The sequence below is a fragment of the Xenopus tropicalis genome, chromosome 8, assembly GCF_000004195.4.
Source record: "Xenopus tropicalis strain Nigerian chromosome 8, UCB_Xtro_10.0, whole genome shotgun sequence".
NCBI lineage: Eukaryota > Metazoa > Chordata > Amphibia > Anura > Pipidae > Xenopus > Xenopus tropicalis.
Window position 1 is genome coordinate 141045407 of NC_030684.2, and position 18820 is coordinate 141064226.

The 18820-nt window shown below is 38.2% G+C and overlaps 1 protein-coding gene across 1 annotated transcript in view; it reads left to right on the forward strand.

Annotated features, from left to right (window-relative positions):
- LOC100496402 (E3 ubiquitin-protein ligase RNF213) overlaps positions 1-18820 on the forward strand; it is an 86032-nt gene that overhangs the window by 40864 nt on the left and 26348 nt on the right. The window contains exons 21-35 of the mRNA XM_012953685.3: positions 168-333; positions 1539-1756; positions 1958-2098; positions 2908-3072; positions 5508-6657; positions 7683-7876; positions 7970-8125; positions 8840-12406; positions 12600-12736; positions 14484-14579; positions 14866-14993; positions 15210-15314; positions 15780-15868; positions 16903-17044; positions 18501-18636. Coding sequence (XP_012809139.1) covers positions 168-333; positions 1539-1756; positions 1958-2098; positions 2908-3072; positions 5508-6657; positions 7683-7876; positions 7970-8125; positions 8840-12406; positions 12600-12736; positions 14484-14579; positions 14866-14993; positions 15210-15314; positions 15780-15868; positions 16903-17044; positions 18501-18636 — 6590 coding nt within the window. The remainder of the gene's footprint in view (positions 1-167; positions 334-1538; positions 1757-1957; positions 2099-2907; positions 3073-5507; positions 6658-7682; positions 7877-7969; positions 8126-8839; positions 12407-12599; positions 12737-14483; positions 14580-14865; positions 14994-15209; positions 15315-15779; positions 15869-16902; positions 17045-18500; positions 18637-18820) is intronic.

Below are 18820 nucleotides of genomic sequence, written 5' to 3' on the forward strand. Positions count from 1 at the left end.
TTCCCTTATCATTCCCCTTAGATCGAAAGGGCACAGTAGGTTATACAATCTTTTATGCATGTAGGACATCTACAGTATACAGGTTTTTATAGTCACTCGTAAAAGATGAAATGCTTTTGAAACACTTTAACAGGGCTTTAACAATGGCGGGTTTATTTGCTTTGCAGGGTGTTGGCTTTAACGACTACAAGCAGAAGCCATTATCTTTCATCACCGAAGACATTGTAAAGACAAAGGAAGCTCTTTGTGAGATAACGAATGAGCGCGCCGAGGCACTGAAGGAGGCTTTAATGAGAAAGGAATTTATAAAGTGGGTTCAAGACTCACTAGAAGGTAACAGTCGATTGCAGTTTCACTTCACTTTGCCTTTATATTTCCCTGTACAGGTATGGGACCTGTTATCCAGAATGCTCGGGACCTGGGGTTTTACGGATAAGGGATCTTTCCATAATTTGGATCTCCATAACTTAAGTCTGCTAAAAATCATTTAAATATTGAAAAAACCCAATAGGATTGTTTTGCCTCCAATAAGGGGTAATTATATCTTAGTTGGGATCAAGTACAGGTACTGTTTTATTATTACAGAGAAAAGGGAATCATTTAACCATTAAATAAACCCAATAGGGCTGTTCTGCCCCAATAAGGGGTAATTATATCTTAGTTGGGATCAAGTACAGGTACTGTTTTATTATTACACAGAAAAGGGAATCATTTAACCATTAAATAAACCCAATAGGGCTGTTCTGCCCCCAATAAGGGGTAATTATATCTTAGTTGGGATCAAGTACAGGTACTGTTTTATTATTACAGAGAAAAGGGAATCATTTAACCATGAAATAAACCCAATAGGGCTGTTCTGCCCCAATAAGGGGTAATTATATCTTAGTTGGGATCAAGTACAGGTACTGTTTTATTATTACAGGGAAAAGGGAATCATTTAACCATTAAATAAACCCAATAGGGCTGTTCTGTCCCAATAAGGGGTAATTATATCTTAGTTGGGATCAAGTACAGGTACTATTTTATTATTACAGAGAAAAGGGAATCATTTTTAAAAATTATAATTATTTGCTTATAATGGAGTCTATGGGAGATGGCTTTGCCGTAATTCGGAACTTCAGATCCCATACCTGTACTAAGCAGAAAACCAGTGGCAGAGCAAATGCAAGTGTAAGAACTGACAACAATTTGCAGTTGTCTGTGCTCATACAGGATCGATTTTAGCACAAAACATGCAAGTTTTAATTTTCAGGCTGAAATCTGCCTTTTGTGAGCATCGACAGGGGCAAGACAGTTCCTACCAATAGTGATGAGCCATTGGCGAAATGCGGAATTTTGCTACGTAAGAAAAAATTCGCTCTTTACTACCTGTCAATGCTCACAGAACACTGGACAGATTGACATTTGTATCACCAGGGATATACTGTATATCTATAATAAAATCGAATAGAAATCTTTCAGAAACTCACAGGGGCAAGAATTGGACAAGGTTTTTCAGATGCTAGCTAAATTCTAAACTTATTAACGTTCTTGCCCAGATGTCAATGAGCTGAAGGTGTTTGTGGATCTGGCCTCCATCTCTGCCGGTGAGAATGACATGGATGTTGACCGCGTTGCTCAGTTCCACGATGCAGTTTTGGGCTACGCCCCCATTTTGTATGAACTCAAAACAGAATTTGGATTCAGTGAATTAATGTTGTGCTTGCAAAAACTTTGGAAAGCCCTGGAAAGTGACCCAAATCTGCACAAAAAGCTGGTAAGCCTAAAGATAATCCTTGTAGTAATGTTCTAGATCTTGTAAATGTTAAATACTCCATAAATTCAGCTTCTTTAGGATATAATAGACAGAGTAAAATAAGTATCCAGCATATAAATTATAATCAATTTTTGTGGTTTTGCACATTTTTAACTACATTGACAGTATTTCAGATGGGAAAACATTTGTTTCTTCTCCTAGAGGGACTCTGCCCGTCACATAGAGTGGCTGAAAACAGTAAAGGAAAGTCACGGATCTGTGGAACTCTCCTCGCTATCTCTGGCTTCTGTTATAAACCAAAGAGGCGTCTACATCATTCAAGAACCCAAAGAGAACCAAAAGGTATTACGTTAATATACAAAATCAGTTCAAAAACTTTAGCATCGTTTACACGAGATTGGATATGGGAGTAAAGAATTACAATTCAGAAAATGTTTATAAAGAAGAAGAAGAAGAAGAAGTTTTGAAAAATATCAAACATTTCTGTTTCTATTGCAATCGGTTTTCAATCGATTTTTGTAAAATTTATTACATTGAGGTCCTTTGACATCATTTGCAGGGATTGTTTTTTGTTTGTCAGAATTCAATTTACAAAATGTAAAAATAAAGCAGCCAGTTTACTCATAAAAAGTAAAGAGCAATCATTTCAAATAAAGAAATTCGTATTTGATGACATGACATATATAAAAATTAAGAATGTACTAGTGAGTTATACTTCTCTAAATATAGAAGGATTGTGCATAAAAAAGTTGTGTTTCGGACTCTTTTATTGAGAAATTCCACCAAAACCCCAGGGGTGCCAGCGGCACTCGGTACACTGCACTGTAGGATCAGAATCAGCAGCCAGGCTGACCTGATAGGGAACCGAAGCCTGTCTTTGTTTGAGTGCAGGGCTGCGATTGGCTATCCCCCCTCCTGCTGTGCTTCTGGCTGGGACTGTAAGAACACGCCCACACTTCATATGATACACAAACAGGGACCTGAGAGGATCTATAGGGAGTTCCATTAAAGGGGCCATTTTTACAGAATGTATTCAATTTTAGCCCAAAGTGAAACCAGCACCATATATTATTCATAATTACCTACATAATTAAACAAGAAAGCAATAGCAAATGAAGCTACCTGTATTCACTAATGTTATTCCTGCGCAGATTACCCCAGACAATGTCCTGAGACTAGAACTGCCTGATGAAGATCAGGAACAGCACCAGGTTCGCACCTATAATCTAGAAGAACTGAAGGAGCTGTTGAGCAAGCTCATGCTTATGTCTGGGAAAGGGGAGCAGGGCAATGCTGAAGTTGAAAAGTTTTCAGAGGTAAGCTAAGGCCTTATTATTTTAACACTCTCAATACTATGTGCAAAATGTCATTTTATGAACACATAATAATACTTCATATACTTCAGATATTAGAGGATTTTGTAAATATGATATCTCTTGGTCATACCAAGTTGTGTGCTTGAATGTGTCAGCTGTCAGTTGTCTGGGGAGAGGTTCAAGATGTAGGTTGACCATGTATCGAAAAAATCTGTGTGTGGATTGTTTTGTTGGTGGATGCCTCAAGCCAATCCATCTTTTTTTGACAGATGTTTGTTAATGTTGTATATGTTTGTACATAGATAGTGTTTTCTCCCTAGCTTTGACCCCCCCCATTCTCCTAATTAATATTCCAACTAACTAAAACAATGCAGTTCACAACTCCTCTCTACCCTACATCTCCGAACATATCTCCAAGTACCAATCAAACTGCTTTTTATGCTCTTCTACTGATCTACTTCTTAACACCCCACTCATTACCTCTTTATATAATCACATTCAAGGCTTTACTAATGCTGCTCCTCTTCTTTGTAAAATAATTTTTCTGATCTTTTTGACTTTCATTTCATAAAACACTGCTGATATTCACATATACCTTTCCTCTCCAGACTTGCCCCCACTTTTAGCTTGTGTCACAGACCTTCGATTTCTGCATTAATGCCCTCTTGTTGCCTAAAAATCAACATGGACAAAACTGAACTAGTTGTCTTTCCACTTTTGTTCTCCTGCCTGACATCACGGGAAAACTATGTGTAAAACAATGGGGCCCATTTATCGAAGTCCGAATTCCGATTGTTTTAAAGTACTATTTGTGAAAATTCGTATTCTTAACAATAATTTCTGGTGTGCGGAAATGTTACGAAAATTTGTGGTATTGTGGTACGATCCGAAAGTTACAAAATGTTCGTATCCAAGTGATCGTAAACGGCGCAAAAAACTGACTTTGAAACTTCAATGCATGATTTTGGAAGCTTTCCATAGGACTCAATGGCACTCTGCTGCCACAACCTGGCCAAAAGATAGTCACGATACCAAAGCTTGAATGAATTCCGAAACTTTCGTTATCGTTGTTCAAAGTACGTTTTTTCTGTGCAATAACGGTCGTATCACAAAAAAAGTCATACTTTTTTAACAATATTTTTGTTAACAGTACGAACGATTCTAAACTTTAGAAAAAGTAGGAATTTTTTTGTATTCAGACCCATCATACATTGATAAATGGGCCCCTATATGTAAAAACAATGTGTAAAATACCAGTATAACCCCAATTTCTCAGGTTTGATTTTACCCTCTCATTCATTCCCCACATTCAAATCCTTATATGCCTCTCCTTCCTCTCCACAAGTGCTGCCCTGCTTTTCCGCTCCCGGCACTGGCTACCTATAATACACAGGATTCAAGTCAAGATTCTTACAAAGCTCTCACTAATGGTACTCTGATATACATAAACTCATTAATTACCAAGTACATCCCCAGACATAACCTTCAGTCTGCACATAACCTCCTCCTCTCTTTCTCACTTATCACTTCTTCTCACTCCCACATCCAGGACTTTTCACATGCTGTACCCATCCTCTAGAATGCTCTTCCCCATTACATTAGACCAGGGATCTCCAACCTTTAATACTCGTGAGCCATTTAAATGGAAAAAGTGTTGGGGAGCAACACACACATGAACAAGGTTCCTGGGGGTGCCAATAAGGGCTGTAATTGGCTATTTAGTAGCCCCTTTGTGGACTGGCAGCCTACAGAAGGCTCTGTTTGGCATTATAGTTGGTTTTTATGCAACCAAAACTTGCCTCCTTACCAGAAATTCAAAAATAAGCCTCTACTTTGAGACCACTGGGAGCAACATCCAAGGGGTTGGGGATCAACATATTGCTCCTGAGCCACTGGTTTGGGATCACTGCATTCGACACTCTGATCAAATGATCACTTAAGACACACTCTTTTTATTCAAACCCATAACCTAAGTCCTCCACATCTAGTCTACCCACCTGACTCCTTTACTCTTTTTGCCTGAAGAAGGGGCCATAGAGCTCCGAAAGCTTGCAGTGTATTTTTATTCTTAGCCAATATAGGTATCATTTCTACAATACTCTTGTATTTGTGTTTTTTTTATTATTTCTCTCGCACAAACAAACTAACTACTGGAATCCATATTTCACTATGCACTTAACTATTACTACTAACCAATAGGAACACTACAATCATACTGGCTATCCTCACCATATGTCTTGCTTTTAGATTGTGAGTTCTCAAGAGCATGGCCCTCTCCTACTCACCCACCTAACAATATCTAATTGTAACTGTGATTTGATTCTGGTAAAATGTTTGTCTGTATATGTAAACAGTTAGTCATGAATTTGTATTCTTTACTCTGTAAAGCACCATGGGGAATGATGGCGCTGAACTCTCATTCTCTTATTCTGCAGATTTTCTCCAATGTTCAGAGACTTGTCAAGGCCTACATTGACCTCTGCTTGTCTGGAGACATTCTATTCAAAACTTGGGAAGCCACTATCTATTGCTCGGATGACAGTAACATTGCAATTCGGATGAAATTCAAAGTAACAGCCATTGGGGAGATAGAATCATCAGGAAATATTTCTGAACTGCTTCCCAAAATCTGCCAAACAATGGAAGACTTATTAGAAAAAAGGCAAGTTTTTATGGATGAAAAACGGTTTCTCCATTATTTCCTAAATTACTACACAGCAGAGCAGCTGGTCTTCCTTAGCCAGCAGATTCAGAAGCCTGATGTTAGTGAAGAGCTGCTTGTTATGTTATCTTTTATCAAGCCCGAGTGTACAAAAGCTGATACCCAGGATGCTTTATTAGCTGCACGGAGGAAAGGTTCATCAAAGCTCGCCACGTCTAATAATTCTGCTTTGTTTAAATTTAAAAAATCGACTGATGTGCAAGAGAAACTACAGATTGCTTGGAAATACTCCATGGACTGCATGAACAATTTGTTTCCGGGATGCTTGGATATAAATACACTGGGAAGGTGCTTAACTGAACTGGCAAAAAAAGAAAAGAGTCTGGTGACCAGAAGTCTCCATCCCAGTCTGAAGCCTGGATGTCCCAATTTGGTACTCTGTGCATCATCAGAGATTCTACCTTCGGCTCTGGCTGTATATATGCAGAATCTAAACCAGCCGCTTCCATCTTATGATGAAGTGCTTCTCTGCTCACCTCAAACTACTTACGAGGAGGTGGCATTATTTTTGAGAAGATGCTTCACACCGGGCTACAGCGGGAAGAAGATTTACAGTTTGCTGTATGCAGACGAGCTTAGCTACGATACAGCCTATAGAGCTGAACAGCTGTTTTACCAACTGCAAAAAAACAAAGGCCTCGACTACTACCTCGTGATTATCTGCAACCGTGAGAGACATCATTTGCAAATACCATCTACCTTCAGCCAATACAAAGTGCAAGTTGTCCCTCAGAAACCATTTGTCGACGTTCAAAAATATTTATTGCAGCATTTTACTATTGAACCAAATGCCATCTCTGCTGCCTCAGTATTTAAAAGAGGTGTTAGTGTCGGAATAGTGACCTCCAAACGAGCAGGAGTTGGTGAGTATGAACTGAGTTTAGATTTTGTGCTAAATTGGTCAACCATTATATCAACTATTAATCTATGAACCAACCATCATCTATTTTATCTAATTACCCCAACCAACCAACAATTCTCAGTTAGAACGATCAATATGCTACATATGGATCAGTTATATCTTAACCCACTATTGGTAAACTAGGGTTTCTCCTCTATCTTCTGCTTTCAACCATGTCAATCAAACCCCTAGCAACAGTTCTATAAAGTAGAACAATATTTGCTTCAAATAGGGTCACAAGGCTTGTGATTCAGAAATAACAACATATAAAGACTAGATGAAACCTCTTGCTAGTTGTTAATCATTTTTCTTTTCTTTTTTTTGGTCTGTGCAAGAACTTATATATATATTCTCCCACTGAGAAGTGCCATGACCTGGTACTCTCTCCTATTACATTATTAAAATAGATCTAATGCTCAATATATGGAAGTGCTCTCTCTCTCTCTCTCTCTCTCTCTCTCTCTCAAGTGCCCAAGCTTTAACTATGAACAATGAAGATATTTCAGCTTCTCATAATCTTTAGTCCTACTACCAAAATATCTAGCTATTATATACATTTGTAATACTTTTTAGTTGAAATAACGAGATTAAAAGATGCCATTTTACAGTAGTATACCCTCTATGGCTGTTGTACTCCTGGTAGAGCTACATAGAGACAAGGGCTAGAGAGTGAGTAGAGAAAAAAGGGATTGGGATAGAAAACAGTAGAGGAATAAAGCATGGTGGATGGAAGGTGGAGGAAAGTAAGGAACAGATAGACAACAGAAAACAATAGGAAAAGTAAAAAGCACAAACAATGATAATATGAAAAGTAAGATGAAAAACCTAAGAAATAATAGAAATGAAAAAAGTAGGAGTCACTAATGCTGCCTTTGTTTAAGGCTTTCTGGTACAACCCCACTGCCCAGTCTGGCAAAGGGACGAGCACAATTGTTTCATATAGGGTAGCTTGTTTTTAACCAATAATGGCTTGTTATTCATTTCCAGGAAAGTCACTCTATGTAAAGAGACTATATGAAAGGCTAAAATTGGAATTTCCGAATGAAAAGCCTCTCTACAATATAATCCGATTGTTTCAGCCCCAGGTGGATGAGAATAAAGTTCTGCAGAAGCTTCTTCCATTTCTAAACAAGGAACACAAAAACATTCCCGTAATATTTCATATCGACGTCACTTCTTCTGTAAGTATCTTGGAAAAGCACCAGCATTGTCACTTATATTATACAAAACATATGCTTGTGTGATGGTCAAACTATGTTTTGTTTTTTTAACAGGTTAATAGTGGAATATCAGAGTTTCTTTTTAAACTTTTGATTCTCCAATATTTAAAAGATGATGAAGGCAGAATGTGGAAGCGCCAGGCTTGTCAGCTTTACCTTATTGAGATCTTAGAATCTTCTTGCGTCATTTCTGAGAAGCAAAAAAAACCTGTGAGTGATTAATGTTCACCAATTAAAGAATATGTCATGTGCCTTGCATATCATTACTTACAAGAAATACTAAATACTGAATTTAATAAAACTTTCAACTCTTTAATAAAGTTCAGCTAAATGCAAACAAATTCTAAAAATATATTTTGGAAATGTCTATATTTTTTTATTTATTATATGTGTTTAATTTAATTTTATTGGTGATATTTTGTAGAAACATATATAGATACTGTAGATTCTCTCAATATAGATAGATTTTAAGATCGTTATGTTCTCATTTTAACGTCTAGATTTAGGGGCACATTTACTAATCCACGAATGTCCGAAAAGCGGCCGAATGCGTTTTTTTCGTAATGATCAGTATTTTGCAACTTTTTCGAGCGCTCAATACGAAAAAGTTGCGACAATTCGCAAAAGTCGTAATGGCTATGAAAAAGTCGCGTCAATTCAAGAAATTTGTAATGGCTATGAAAAAGTTGCGACAATTCAAGAAATTTGTAATGGCTATGAAAAAGTTGCGACAATTCGCGCAAGTCGTAACGGCTACGCAAAAAATACGAAAAAGTTTCAAAATGTTTGTTTTCCAATCCGAATTTTTCCCATTCGGATTCGTGGATTAGTAAATCAGCCCCTTAGGGTCACAATGCAAAAAATTGCTCTTTAAAAATGTTTATTTCAGCTGTTTCTCAAAAAAATATATTCTTCTCTTCACAGTCGTCTCAAGTGATGCAGAACATTTTTATGGACTTTTTCCCTAAAATATCCTGCTGTTCTCCAAATGAGGTGCTGACGAAAATGATGGAAAATCAGACTGGACAAAATGAAGATCCGGGAATGGACAAGAAGGAATTTGAGAGTGAATGTTTTCAGCGGCCTTTTCAGTATTTGATACGGTTTGAAGGGAAACAAAGTCTGGATAAATTTACATACATGAAAGGTTCAGTAGAAGGAAATGAGGCAAGATGTTTGCAGTTGTTCCTTTTGCACTGTGGGGTTATGGACCCATCATGGGCAGAACTTCGAAATTTTGCATGGTTCTTAAACGTTCAATTGAAAGATAGTGAGAATTCTGTTTTCTGCAAGCCAGAATTTGTGGAAGATGCAATGCAAGGTTTCAAGAATTTTGTAGTGGACTTTATGATTTTGATGGCAAAAGATTTTGCAACCCCTTCATTACAGATTACTGACGAGAGTCCAGGCAGACAAACTTGTGAAGAAGCCTGTGCTAATGATGGAGACCTTGCTCCATTCCAGATACGTAAGAAATGGGAATCGGAGCCACATCCCTACATTTTCTTCAATGATGACCGCATGACAATAACATTTATTGGTTTTCACTTGCGCCTAAACAGCACTGGAAATGTTGATGCTATAAACCCAAGAGATAATAGCATTATAAAGAAAAATATTATGACAAGACAACTTTACCGAGACTTAGAGAATCAAAGAGTTCAGTTTAATATAGACTTTGATACCCTACCGAGGGAGGAGAAGATAACTATGTTATCCAGAGTTTTGGGAATAAATAAACCACAGGATCCAGATGAAACGTATGAGCTGACTATGGATAACACACTGAAGATTCTGGCTGTTACAATGAGGTTCCGATGTGGAATTCCGGTTGTCATTATGGGAGAAACAGGGTGTGGAAAAACCAGACTCATCAAGTTTATTTGCAAATTATGGAAAGGGAATCTGAATGCAGAAAATATGACATCTGCTGCAGAAAATATGAAACTTGTAAAGGTTCATGGTGGTACAAGTGCTGAGATTATTTACAAAAATGTGCTGGAGACACAAACCATTGCCCTCGCTAACAAACAAAACAAATGTGATACAGTGCTGTTTTTTGATGAAGCAAACACAACTCAAGCCATAAGCAGTATCAAAGAGGTCCTGTGCGACCACACTGCAGATGGCATGCCTTTAATCGGCAACTCGGGTCTACAAGTCATCGCTGCATGTAACCCCTACAGGAGGCACACAGAAGAAATGATCACACGACTGGAATCTGCTGGTTTAGGGTACAGAGTAAAAGCCGATGAAACTAATGAACGACTGGGGTCCATTCCATTAAGACAATTAGTTTATCGTGTTCATCCATTGCCTCCAAGTATTATGCCTCTAGTTTGGGATTTCGGTCAACTAAATAACGAAACGGAAAAGAAATACATTCAACAGATAGTACAGCATTTGGCAAATGAGACTGAAATGGATCAGAGGGATATACAGCTATTGACCAATGTGCTTTCGGCTTCTCAGTCATATATGAGAAATAGAAGTGATGAATGCAGCTTTGTAAGCCTCCGAGATGTTGAACGTTGTGTAGAAGTGTTTAAATGGTTCTACCGCAATAGTGACCTATTGCAGGCGAATATGGAAAACATGTTTCCCAGGTATGAAATACAAAATAAAAAGGCGTGGTCTCTTGTTCTGGCCATTGGGGTATGTTACCACGCCTCATTAGAGAAGAAAGATGCTTACAGGAGGGCAATTTGCCAATATTTTCCTGGTCTCTACAGAGACCAAAAAGCAATCCTAGAGGTAATAACAGGTATCCAGGACCTCTTTTTAGATCGTATACACCTAAGAGACAACATTGCCAAGAATCTTGCTTTGAAGGAAAATCTTTTTATGATGGTGATTTGCATTGAACTCAGGATCCCATTATTTCTTGTTGGGAAACCTGGAAGCTCTAAATCCCTTTCAAAGACCATAGTTGCTGATGCTATGCAAGGCCAAGCATCGCACACAGAACTGTATAAACATCTTAAGCAAATCCACCTTGTGTCTTTCCAGTGTAGTCCTCACTCAACTCCAGAAGGCATAATTGGCACTTTCAGGCACTGTGCCCGTTTCCAGAAAGACAAGAACCTACATGAATATGCATCTGTGGTGGTGCTAGATGAAATAGGGCTGGCAGAGGACTCTCCTAAAATGCCTTTAAAAACACTGCATCCTTTGTTGGAGGATGGTTGCATAGATGATGAGACATCACCTTACAAAAAAGTTGGCTTCATAGGAATTTCTAACTGGGCACTAGATCCTGCAAAAATGAATAGAGGCATATTTGTATCCCGTGGAGACCCTGATCAGAATGAGCTCATTGAAAGTGCAAAGGGAATCTGTTCGTCTGATGACTTGATCATCAATGATATTGATCATCATTTCAAAAAATTTTCTGATGCATATCTAACACTGTGTGAAATGCAAGATAAAGAATTCTTTGGTTTACGTGATTTTTACAGTTTGATTAAAATGGTTTTTGCCTTTACGAAGCACTCGAAAAATGAACCAACACAATGTGAGATTGCCACAGCAATACTGAGGAATTTCAGTGGGAAGGATGACTTGGACGCCTTGAGTATTTTTATATCAAATCAAGAAGCAAACACATATAGGGAGGAAATTAAAATAATGGATTTGGTAATGGAGAACATAAGAAATGAGAGTGCTGATATAGAGTCTCGATACCTGCTGTTGTTAACTAGAAATTATGCAGCACTACAGATTCTCCAGCAAACATTGGCTAAAGAAAACCAACATCCTGAGATTATCTTTGGGTCCAGCTTTCCAAAAGACCAAGAATATACTCAGATCTGCCGAAACATCAACCGTGTTAAAATCTGTATGGAAACAGGACAGACAGTTGTCCTTCTTAATCTCCAAAATCTTTACGAGAGTCTCTACGATGCATTAAATCAATATTATGTCTATCTAGCTGGCCAGAAATATGTTGACTTGGGTCTAGGTACACATCGAGTAAAATGCAGGGTCCACCCAAAGTTTAGACTGATAGTCATTGAAGAGAAAGAAATTGTATACAGAGAATTCCCAATTCCTCTTATTAACAGACTTGAGAAACATTATCTGGACCTTAACACAGTTCTAGAGAGAAGACAAAGACTAACTGTAAAGGAACTGAATTACTGGGTTCAAGATTTCACTGCTGGAGACAAAGAACAACTTATTGGGCAGAAACAGGACTATCAACCTGCAGATGTCCTCATTGGTTACCACTCCGACACCTGTGCATCAGTGTTGTTACAAATAACAGGGAAACTGAAAGAAGAATACTGTGATAATGACCTAGAAGTAGCAGACGTAAAAGAGGAGGCAAAGGCTGCTTTGCTGAACTGTGCAACACCCGATGCCGTCATTCGACTGGGCAGAAACGAGTTGGTCGATGAGTACTTCAACAAACAGAAGCATGGGTCTCTAGTTGACTTTGTTAAGAGCCACATTCATTCAGGATCCAAACATCAAACTGTATTTACAGAGGTAATTTTAAAATTATTACTGGCTTAGTAAGTGGTTAAATGTAATGGACATGGTACTCCAGCTCTAGTTTTAGCCATTTTATTCCATATGGTGCCAAAACAGTTGTAGCCATAAAGCCATACAGCTTTAGTTTTATGTTCTTATCCACGTAGTCGACCTCTCACTGCAATAAAAAATATTTCTCTCTGTGAAGATCACCACATTCTCACGACTTTTGATGTCAACCGACAAAAGGATTTTGGAAGCCGAGACAAAGGATGACGTCGAAAGTGTGGAGGTTCTGTCTTTGCAGCAGTTTGATACGGAACATTCTTTCCTGAAAAAAATCAAGTAAGTCATTGTGAAAACTGAAATCGAGTCCAATAAAGATAAGATTTCCAGAAAACCATCTACTTATTAAACATTGCTTGCATATTTTTTGAATACATTAAAACAACAAATTATTATGTTGATGGACTGTGCCTGTATTTTTATGTAGGAAAGGTAAATACTATATACACAAGGGGGTTCGTTTATTAAAATTTGAGATCACAAATTATTTGCAACTCGAGATAATCATGGCGACGAAGAAGCAAATCAATATTTTTCGAACTTGAGTTTTTGACATTTCAATCAATAAAAAAATCCTAAAACTTCAAATTAAAAATATTTGGCAACTAAAGCCTGGAAGATTTCTATAGAGTCAGTGGGAGGTTTCCTTATTATTTAAGCAAACATTTTAAAATTTGGGTATTTTTTTTTAAAAAAGTACATTTTTAAAAATGAATCGATTATTAGGATTTTAGGCAATTTGCTTTTTTAAATCTATAAAATGATCGACTTCTTGATTCAGGTTTTTTTGGAAATATTACCATTTGACTATTATCACAGAAAGAAACTCAGTCAAGTTTATTCATTATTTTTCATGGATTTTTGAATTAATTAATTAGTAATGTGGCCTCCCCAGCTTTTATAAACAAGTTTTTATAAAGACTTAATACATTGTATGTATGTATGTATATCTTTATTTATAAAGCGCTACTTATGTACGCAGCGCTGTACAGTAGAATACATTAATATAAACAGGGGGTTAATAAGATAATAGATAAATACAAAGTATAATAATAAATACAGATAAATACAGCAGCAATAAGTTAAGAGTCGAGGACACAAGAGGAAGGAGGTCCCTGCCCCGTAGAGCTTACAATCTATATGGGAGGGGTAACTAACAGACACAAATAGGCAAATATAAGTGCTGTAGGTCACAGTGGGAATCATTATATAACAAAATAAGTGCCAGTTCCCAGATTAGGTGCTGGGCGAGTGCTCCAAAAGGTAGTCTTTAACCTTAGTTTTAAAAAGACTGGGGGAGGATTCTCTCTGGAGGAAATCAGGGAGGGCATTCCAAATGTAGGGGGCAGCCAGGCAGAAAGGTTTAAGGCGGGAAATCGCAGTAGTAGTGGGGGGCGCAACCAAACGATTGCTCTGCGAGGAACGAAGGAGTCGGCCGGGAACATACGGAGACACAAGGGACGAGATGTAGTGAGGAGCAGAGGAATGGAGGGCCTTGAAGGTTAGGAGAAGGAGTTTGTAGGATATTCTTTGTTTGATAGGAAGCCACGATAAGGCCTTTAGCAGGGGAAGGGCCTGAACTCTCCTGGATGAGAGGAGTAGTACCTTTTCCTGCACACCATCGATCATCTTCACACTCTGGAACTGAAGACTTAATGTATAGCAGTGATCCCCAACCAGTGGCTCGGGGGCAACATGTTGCTCCCCAACCCCTTGGATGTTGCTCTCAGTGCCCCCAAACCAGGTAGTTATTTTTGAATTCCTGACCTGGGGGCAAGTTTTGGTTGAATAAAAACAAGATTTCCTACCAAATAAAGCCCCCTGTAACCTGATAGGGTGCATAGAGGCTGCCTAATAGCCAATCTTAGCCCTTATTTGGCCCCTCCTGGAACTTATATGATGCTATTGTTGCTCTCCAAGACTTTTGACATTTGACTGAGGCTCATGAGTAAGAACGGTTGGGGATCCCTGATGTTGACACTGTGATGCTTTAATAATGATCATCTTCATCCGTAATTTATTACAGGAGTTTTCTCAAAGGATCCACTGGTAATAAAATACTGATCATACAGACAGACTTCGAGGATGGATCTCAAGGAGCCCATTTAGTTGCTTCAGCTAAGTAAGTTGATTGGAAATCATATACCCCACATATACAGACCCCTATAAATATAATTTATAGACCAACACATACATTAATTATTCCTATTCAGTGCTTAATACACCACAACCCACTGTACTCTCTATATAATCTGATCTATTATGTTATGGATCTTTGCACCACACTTGTTGTGCTGGATAAATTTCTTATTGAATTTCTTATTGGACTGTTATGGATCTTTGCACCATCAGAAAGCAAAAAATGTATTCATTCTAGAATTCTTACTTACTTACTCTCTCTTTTTAAGGTACGCCACTGTAAATGAAATAAACAACCTAAAGAAAGCCAACACCGAAGAGACGTCGACCTTTGTCTATTTTATAACTAAACTTCCGAGAGTACAAGGAGGGTCATCCTATGTGGGATTCCATGGAGGTAATGTTTTAGTGGGTTTAAAAGCTATTTGAGGGTTCTTGCACTGGATAGCTGTTCAATATATAGGGGGAAAACACGGGAAAAGTATTGGAAGGGTTGTTGTCTGCTCTCCCTTTTGTTTCCCCTACAAAAATAGTAATATCCCAAAGTGAAGCTTCTATAGGGTATTGGTTGATTAGAAGTACAATGTAAGTTGCATGGTCTGTATTGTTGCAGGACTTTGGCAATCTGTTCATATTGATGACTTAAAGGAACCAAGCGACAAGTTGCCAGATGTTACTGCCCTTCAAAATACGACAATAAGCCAGTTATTTTATGGAGGTGAGTTGGAGACAAATGCTACTACAGTAGGGCAGTGGGGAAGGGGCATCATTTGTGGAATATTGTGAGAGTTCTGTAAAGGTGACAGTAGCATAACTAGATGTTACCGTCCCTTACAGTTATTTAATTTGCACCACCAAAACTTAGAGAAGTTGGCCTGTTTTACTAACATGTAAGGCCCTGATTGCCCCTCTGCACAGCTGGGTCCTCCGGGTGGATGTTCAACAATAAACATTGGTGCAGGGAGATTAGTAATACCAGAACGTTGCTTGTTCTTGCCTCTATTTTGAGATGATGAACCATTTGATGTTTGTGTCCCTAATGTAACGTTTTCTCACTTAAGTGTAATGATGATGCCCCCCTATGGCGTCATATACATAATTATATTTATTTGTAAATATTTTGGCAACTTTCTGATTTATTATGGACCTGATTATCCTTTTCTTTATATTATGGTTATCATAGCCACAGTTGAATCACAGTTAAGAGAGATGGATGGTATGGAAGGTGACCCAGACGCTAGTTATGACATTGAACCAAACCAGATACCAGAGGTAAGTGCATCTTGCAAACTAAATAATGAATGGAAATAATGCAGAATTTCTGGTAAAAGTTTACCAACTCAGGACTAAACTAACCCTTTCTAGATATTAGGGCACACTTAAATGAACCCTGTTTGTTGCAAAGGAGGGGAGGGTAGAAAATTAAAATTAAGAAGAGGAGCGAAACAAACAAATACAATTACATGGAGAACAAAGAGAGAGAGAGAATAACATAAGAGTAGTGATGAGTGAATCTGTCCCGTGTTGACGAAAAATTCACAAATCTTTCAAAAGATTCGTGAAACCGTGAAAATGTTGCACGTAAAAAAAAAATTTGTCGCCCGCGACTATTGATTTTGACGCCGCGACAATTAATTTTGACTCCGCGACTATTTATTTTGACGCACGACTATTCTTTTGACGATGCAACTATTTATTTTGACGCTGCGACTATTTATTTTGACGCACGACTATTCTTTTGACGTTGCGACTATTTATTTTGACGCCTGCGACAATTTTTGAAAGCACGGCGAATATTTCTGCAGCAATTTTTTTATCCATTCCGCAAAACAATCCGCCAATGGCGCAACGCGGAAATTCGTCGCGAATTCATGCCTGTTGAAACATTTCGCCCATCACTTCATAAGAGCATAATAGGTGAGAGGCATGAAGAATATGTTGAGAGAGGAAGGAAAAGCAATAGAAAGGTGGTGTACCGAGCATGGACACAAGGAGACAAACACAAGGAGGAAAATAATAGGGCAGAGAAGAGAGATTAAAATTATAAAAGAAGAAGAAACTGAATACAAATGGGTGAGCAGGGTCCCAAACCCTATACTCTGTGACAAATTCTTTGATATGAATACACCCATTTCCCCTTTATTTGGTGGAATGTTCTAGACTGATGCCAATAAAATTAAAATGCTGATGAGTGGGCTCCTTCTTTGAAATCTGGCTTCTGGCACCTCAGTATTTGTGCAATTTCCAAAACACTTCTTTTGCACCTAGTAAATATAGGAATAAGGGCGATTTGTTGCATTTTTCAGGTAGTCAACACCACCTTTCTCATTCGAAGCTGCGTTCAGAGCGCAGTGGGTATGCTTACGGATGAAGAGCACATTCCTAGCCGCAGCACAAGGAGGATTGAAATACTGGTTAATCTACTGAGCACTGAGGATGAAGTAAGAGGTAAAATGAACATTAAAGATACCTTTCCCAACTGTCCTGGTACTTCCTACCCGGCATCTACAGAACTCTCAATGAGTGTGTGGTATTAATAATAATTAATACTATTCGGCTCCCTCAATCCGCCACCTTCTTTGTTTTATAAAGCATGTTGTGTACTTGTGTCTGTTTACTGTAAGAGAGTGATTTATCAGCGTTCAAATTAGATTTTTTTTCACGATTCGAGTTTTTTTGTTCTAAAAAAAATCTCGAAATTTAAATTTTGGTTCAAAAACCCAAATGTCTGGTATTTATTAAGGACAAAAAGCCAGAAAACTTGAATGTTAAACTTCACCATTTAAAAGCTTGTGAGTCTCGTTTACCACATTAATAAATAAGTGAGCATTCCATATGTTTAATCGATTTAGAAAAACAAACTCAAAAACTGATAAGCCCATTGGTCTAGGATTTCTTTAAGTCTAGCTGTACCTAGATAATGACTGGTGTTAAACTGCTCCTTATTAGCAGACGGTAAAACTAGGATGAAGGGTTGGCTTCTTGCTCCACCTAACTGGAACATGTCTCCACCATGTTTTTGTGTTATGGTACAAAGAGTTTTTCACATTTCTATTATGCTTTTGGTTTACTGTTCTTTAATCTCACCTTATACAGTGTTGTTACTGTAGTTACCAATGTTATACTATTCAACTATTTATTTTCAAGATATGATCTGTTCTAGTCTGAAAATTAATTGTCTGAACCTCCATTATCCACATACAACTTGCTCTGGGGATTATGAATATGGATAAGGGTTATTCCCTGGTAGGGATGTAGCGAACCTCAAAAAAAAAGTTTGCGAACGCGTTCGCGGACTTACGCCAAAAAGCGTGAATATTCGCGAACTTTGCGAACCCCATAGACTTCAATGGGAAGGCGAACTTTAAAACCTAGAAAAGCCATTTCTGGCCAGGAAACTGATTTTAAAGTTGTTTAAAGGGTGCCACGACCTGGACAGTGGCATGCAGGAGGGGGATCAAGGGCAAAAATTTCTCTGAAAAATACTTTGTTGACACAGCGTTGCGTAAAACCGCAAAGGCAGCTGGCAGACCTAGCGGAAATAGGCGGCGTTTTTTGCTATTTCGCACTATTAGCACCATGGAAACGGGATTTGCTTACACCAGTACTAGGCTGAAAAACGCCATGTGTGGCTTGTGCGGCGTTTTTAGGCCGAGAAAAAACGCAGCGGGAAAAAAAACGCGGCAAACCCAAATTGCGAACATATGTGAAAAGTTCGCGAACTTGCGAACACCCGATGTTCGCGCGAATTAGTTCGCCGGCGAACAGTTCGCTACATCTCTATTCCCTGGCTCACTCTTAGCTCACTCTCCACTGAGATTGAGACCTATCTAACATACAGTCTTCTTTTGCACCATATTATTACATATTACTGACCTTATATTTTTCATATAACCTCCACCAGCTTCCCTTCTACAAATACTGAAAGTTCGCATTTATGAAATTCTGAAGAACCAGGAAGAGAATTCGTATAACCCAAATGAGTGGCTCATAAGGGCCGCCTCCAACCTTGAGGCATTGCAAGAAGCCGGCACATTCAGGTATAGCAGACATTTTGTTCTTCTATTTTATCAACCACTGTTAAATCTTCTTCTAGCTTATTGCCCCTTCTTAGAATTAATTTTTATTTATAGCTTATTCTAGCTTGAACTTTTTCTCCACACTTACTAGTATCATAGTCTTCTGTAGTCTCCATTGGTTGCTTTTTGTTTTATTTTTGATATT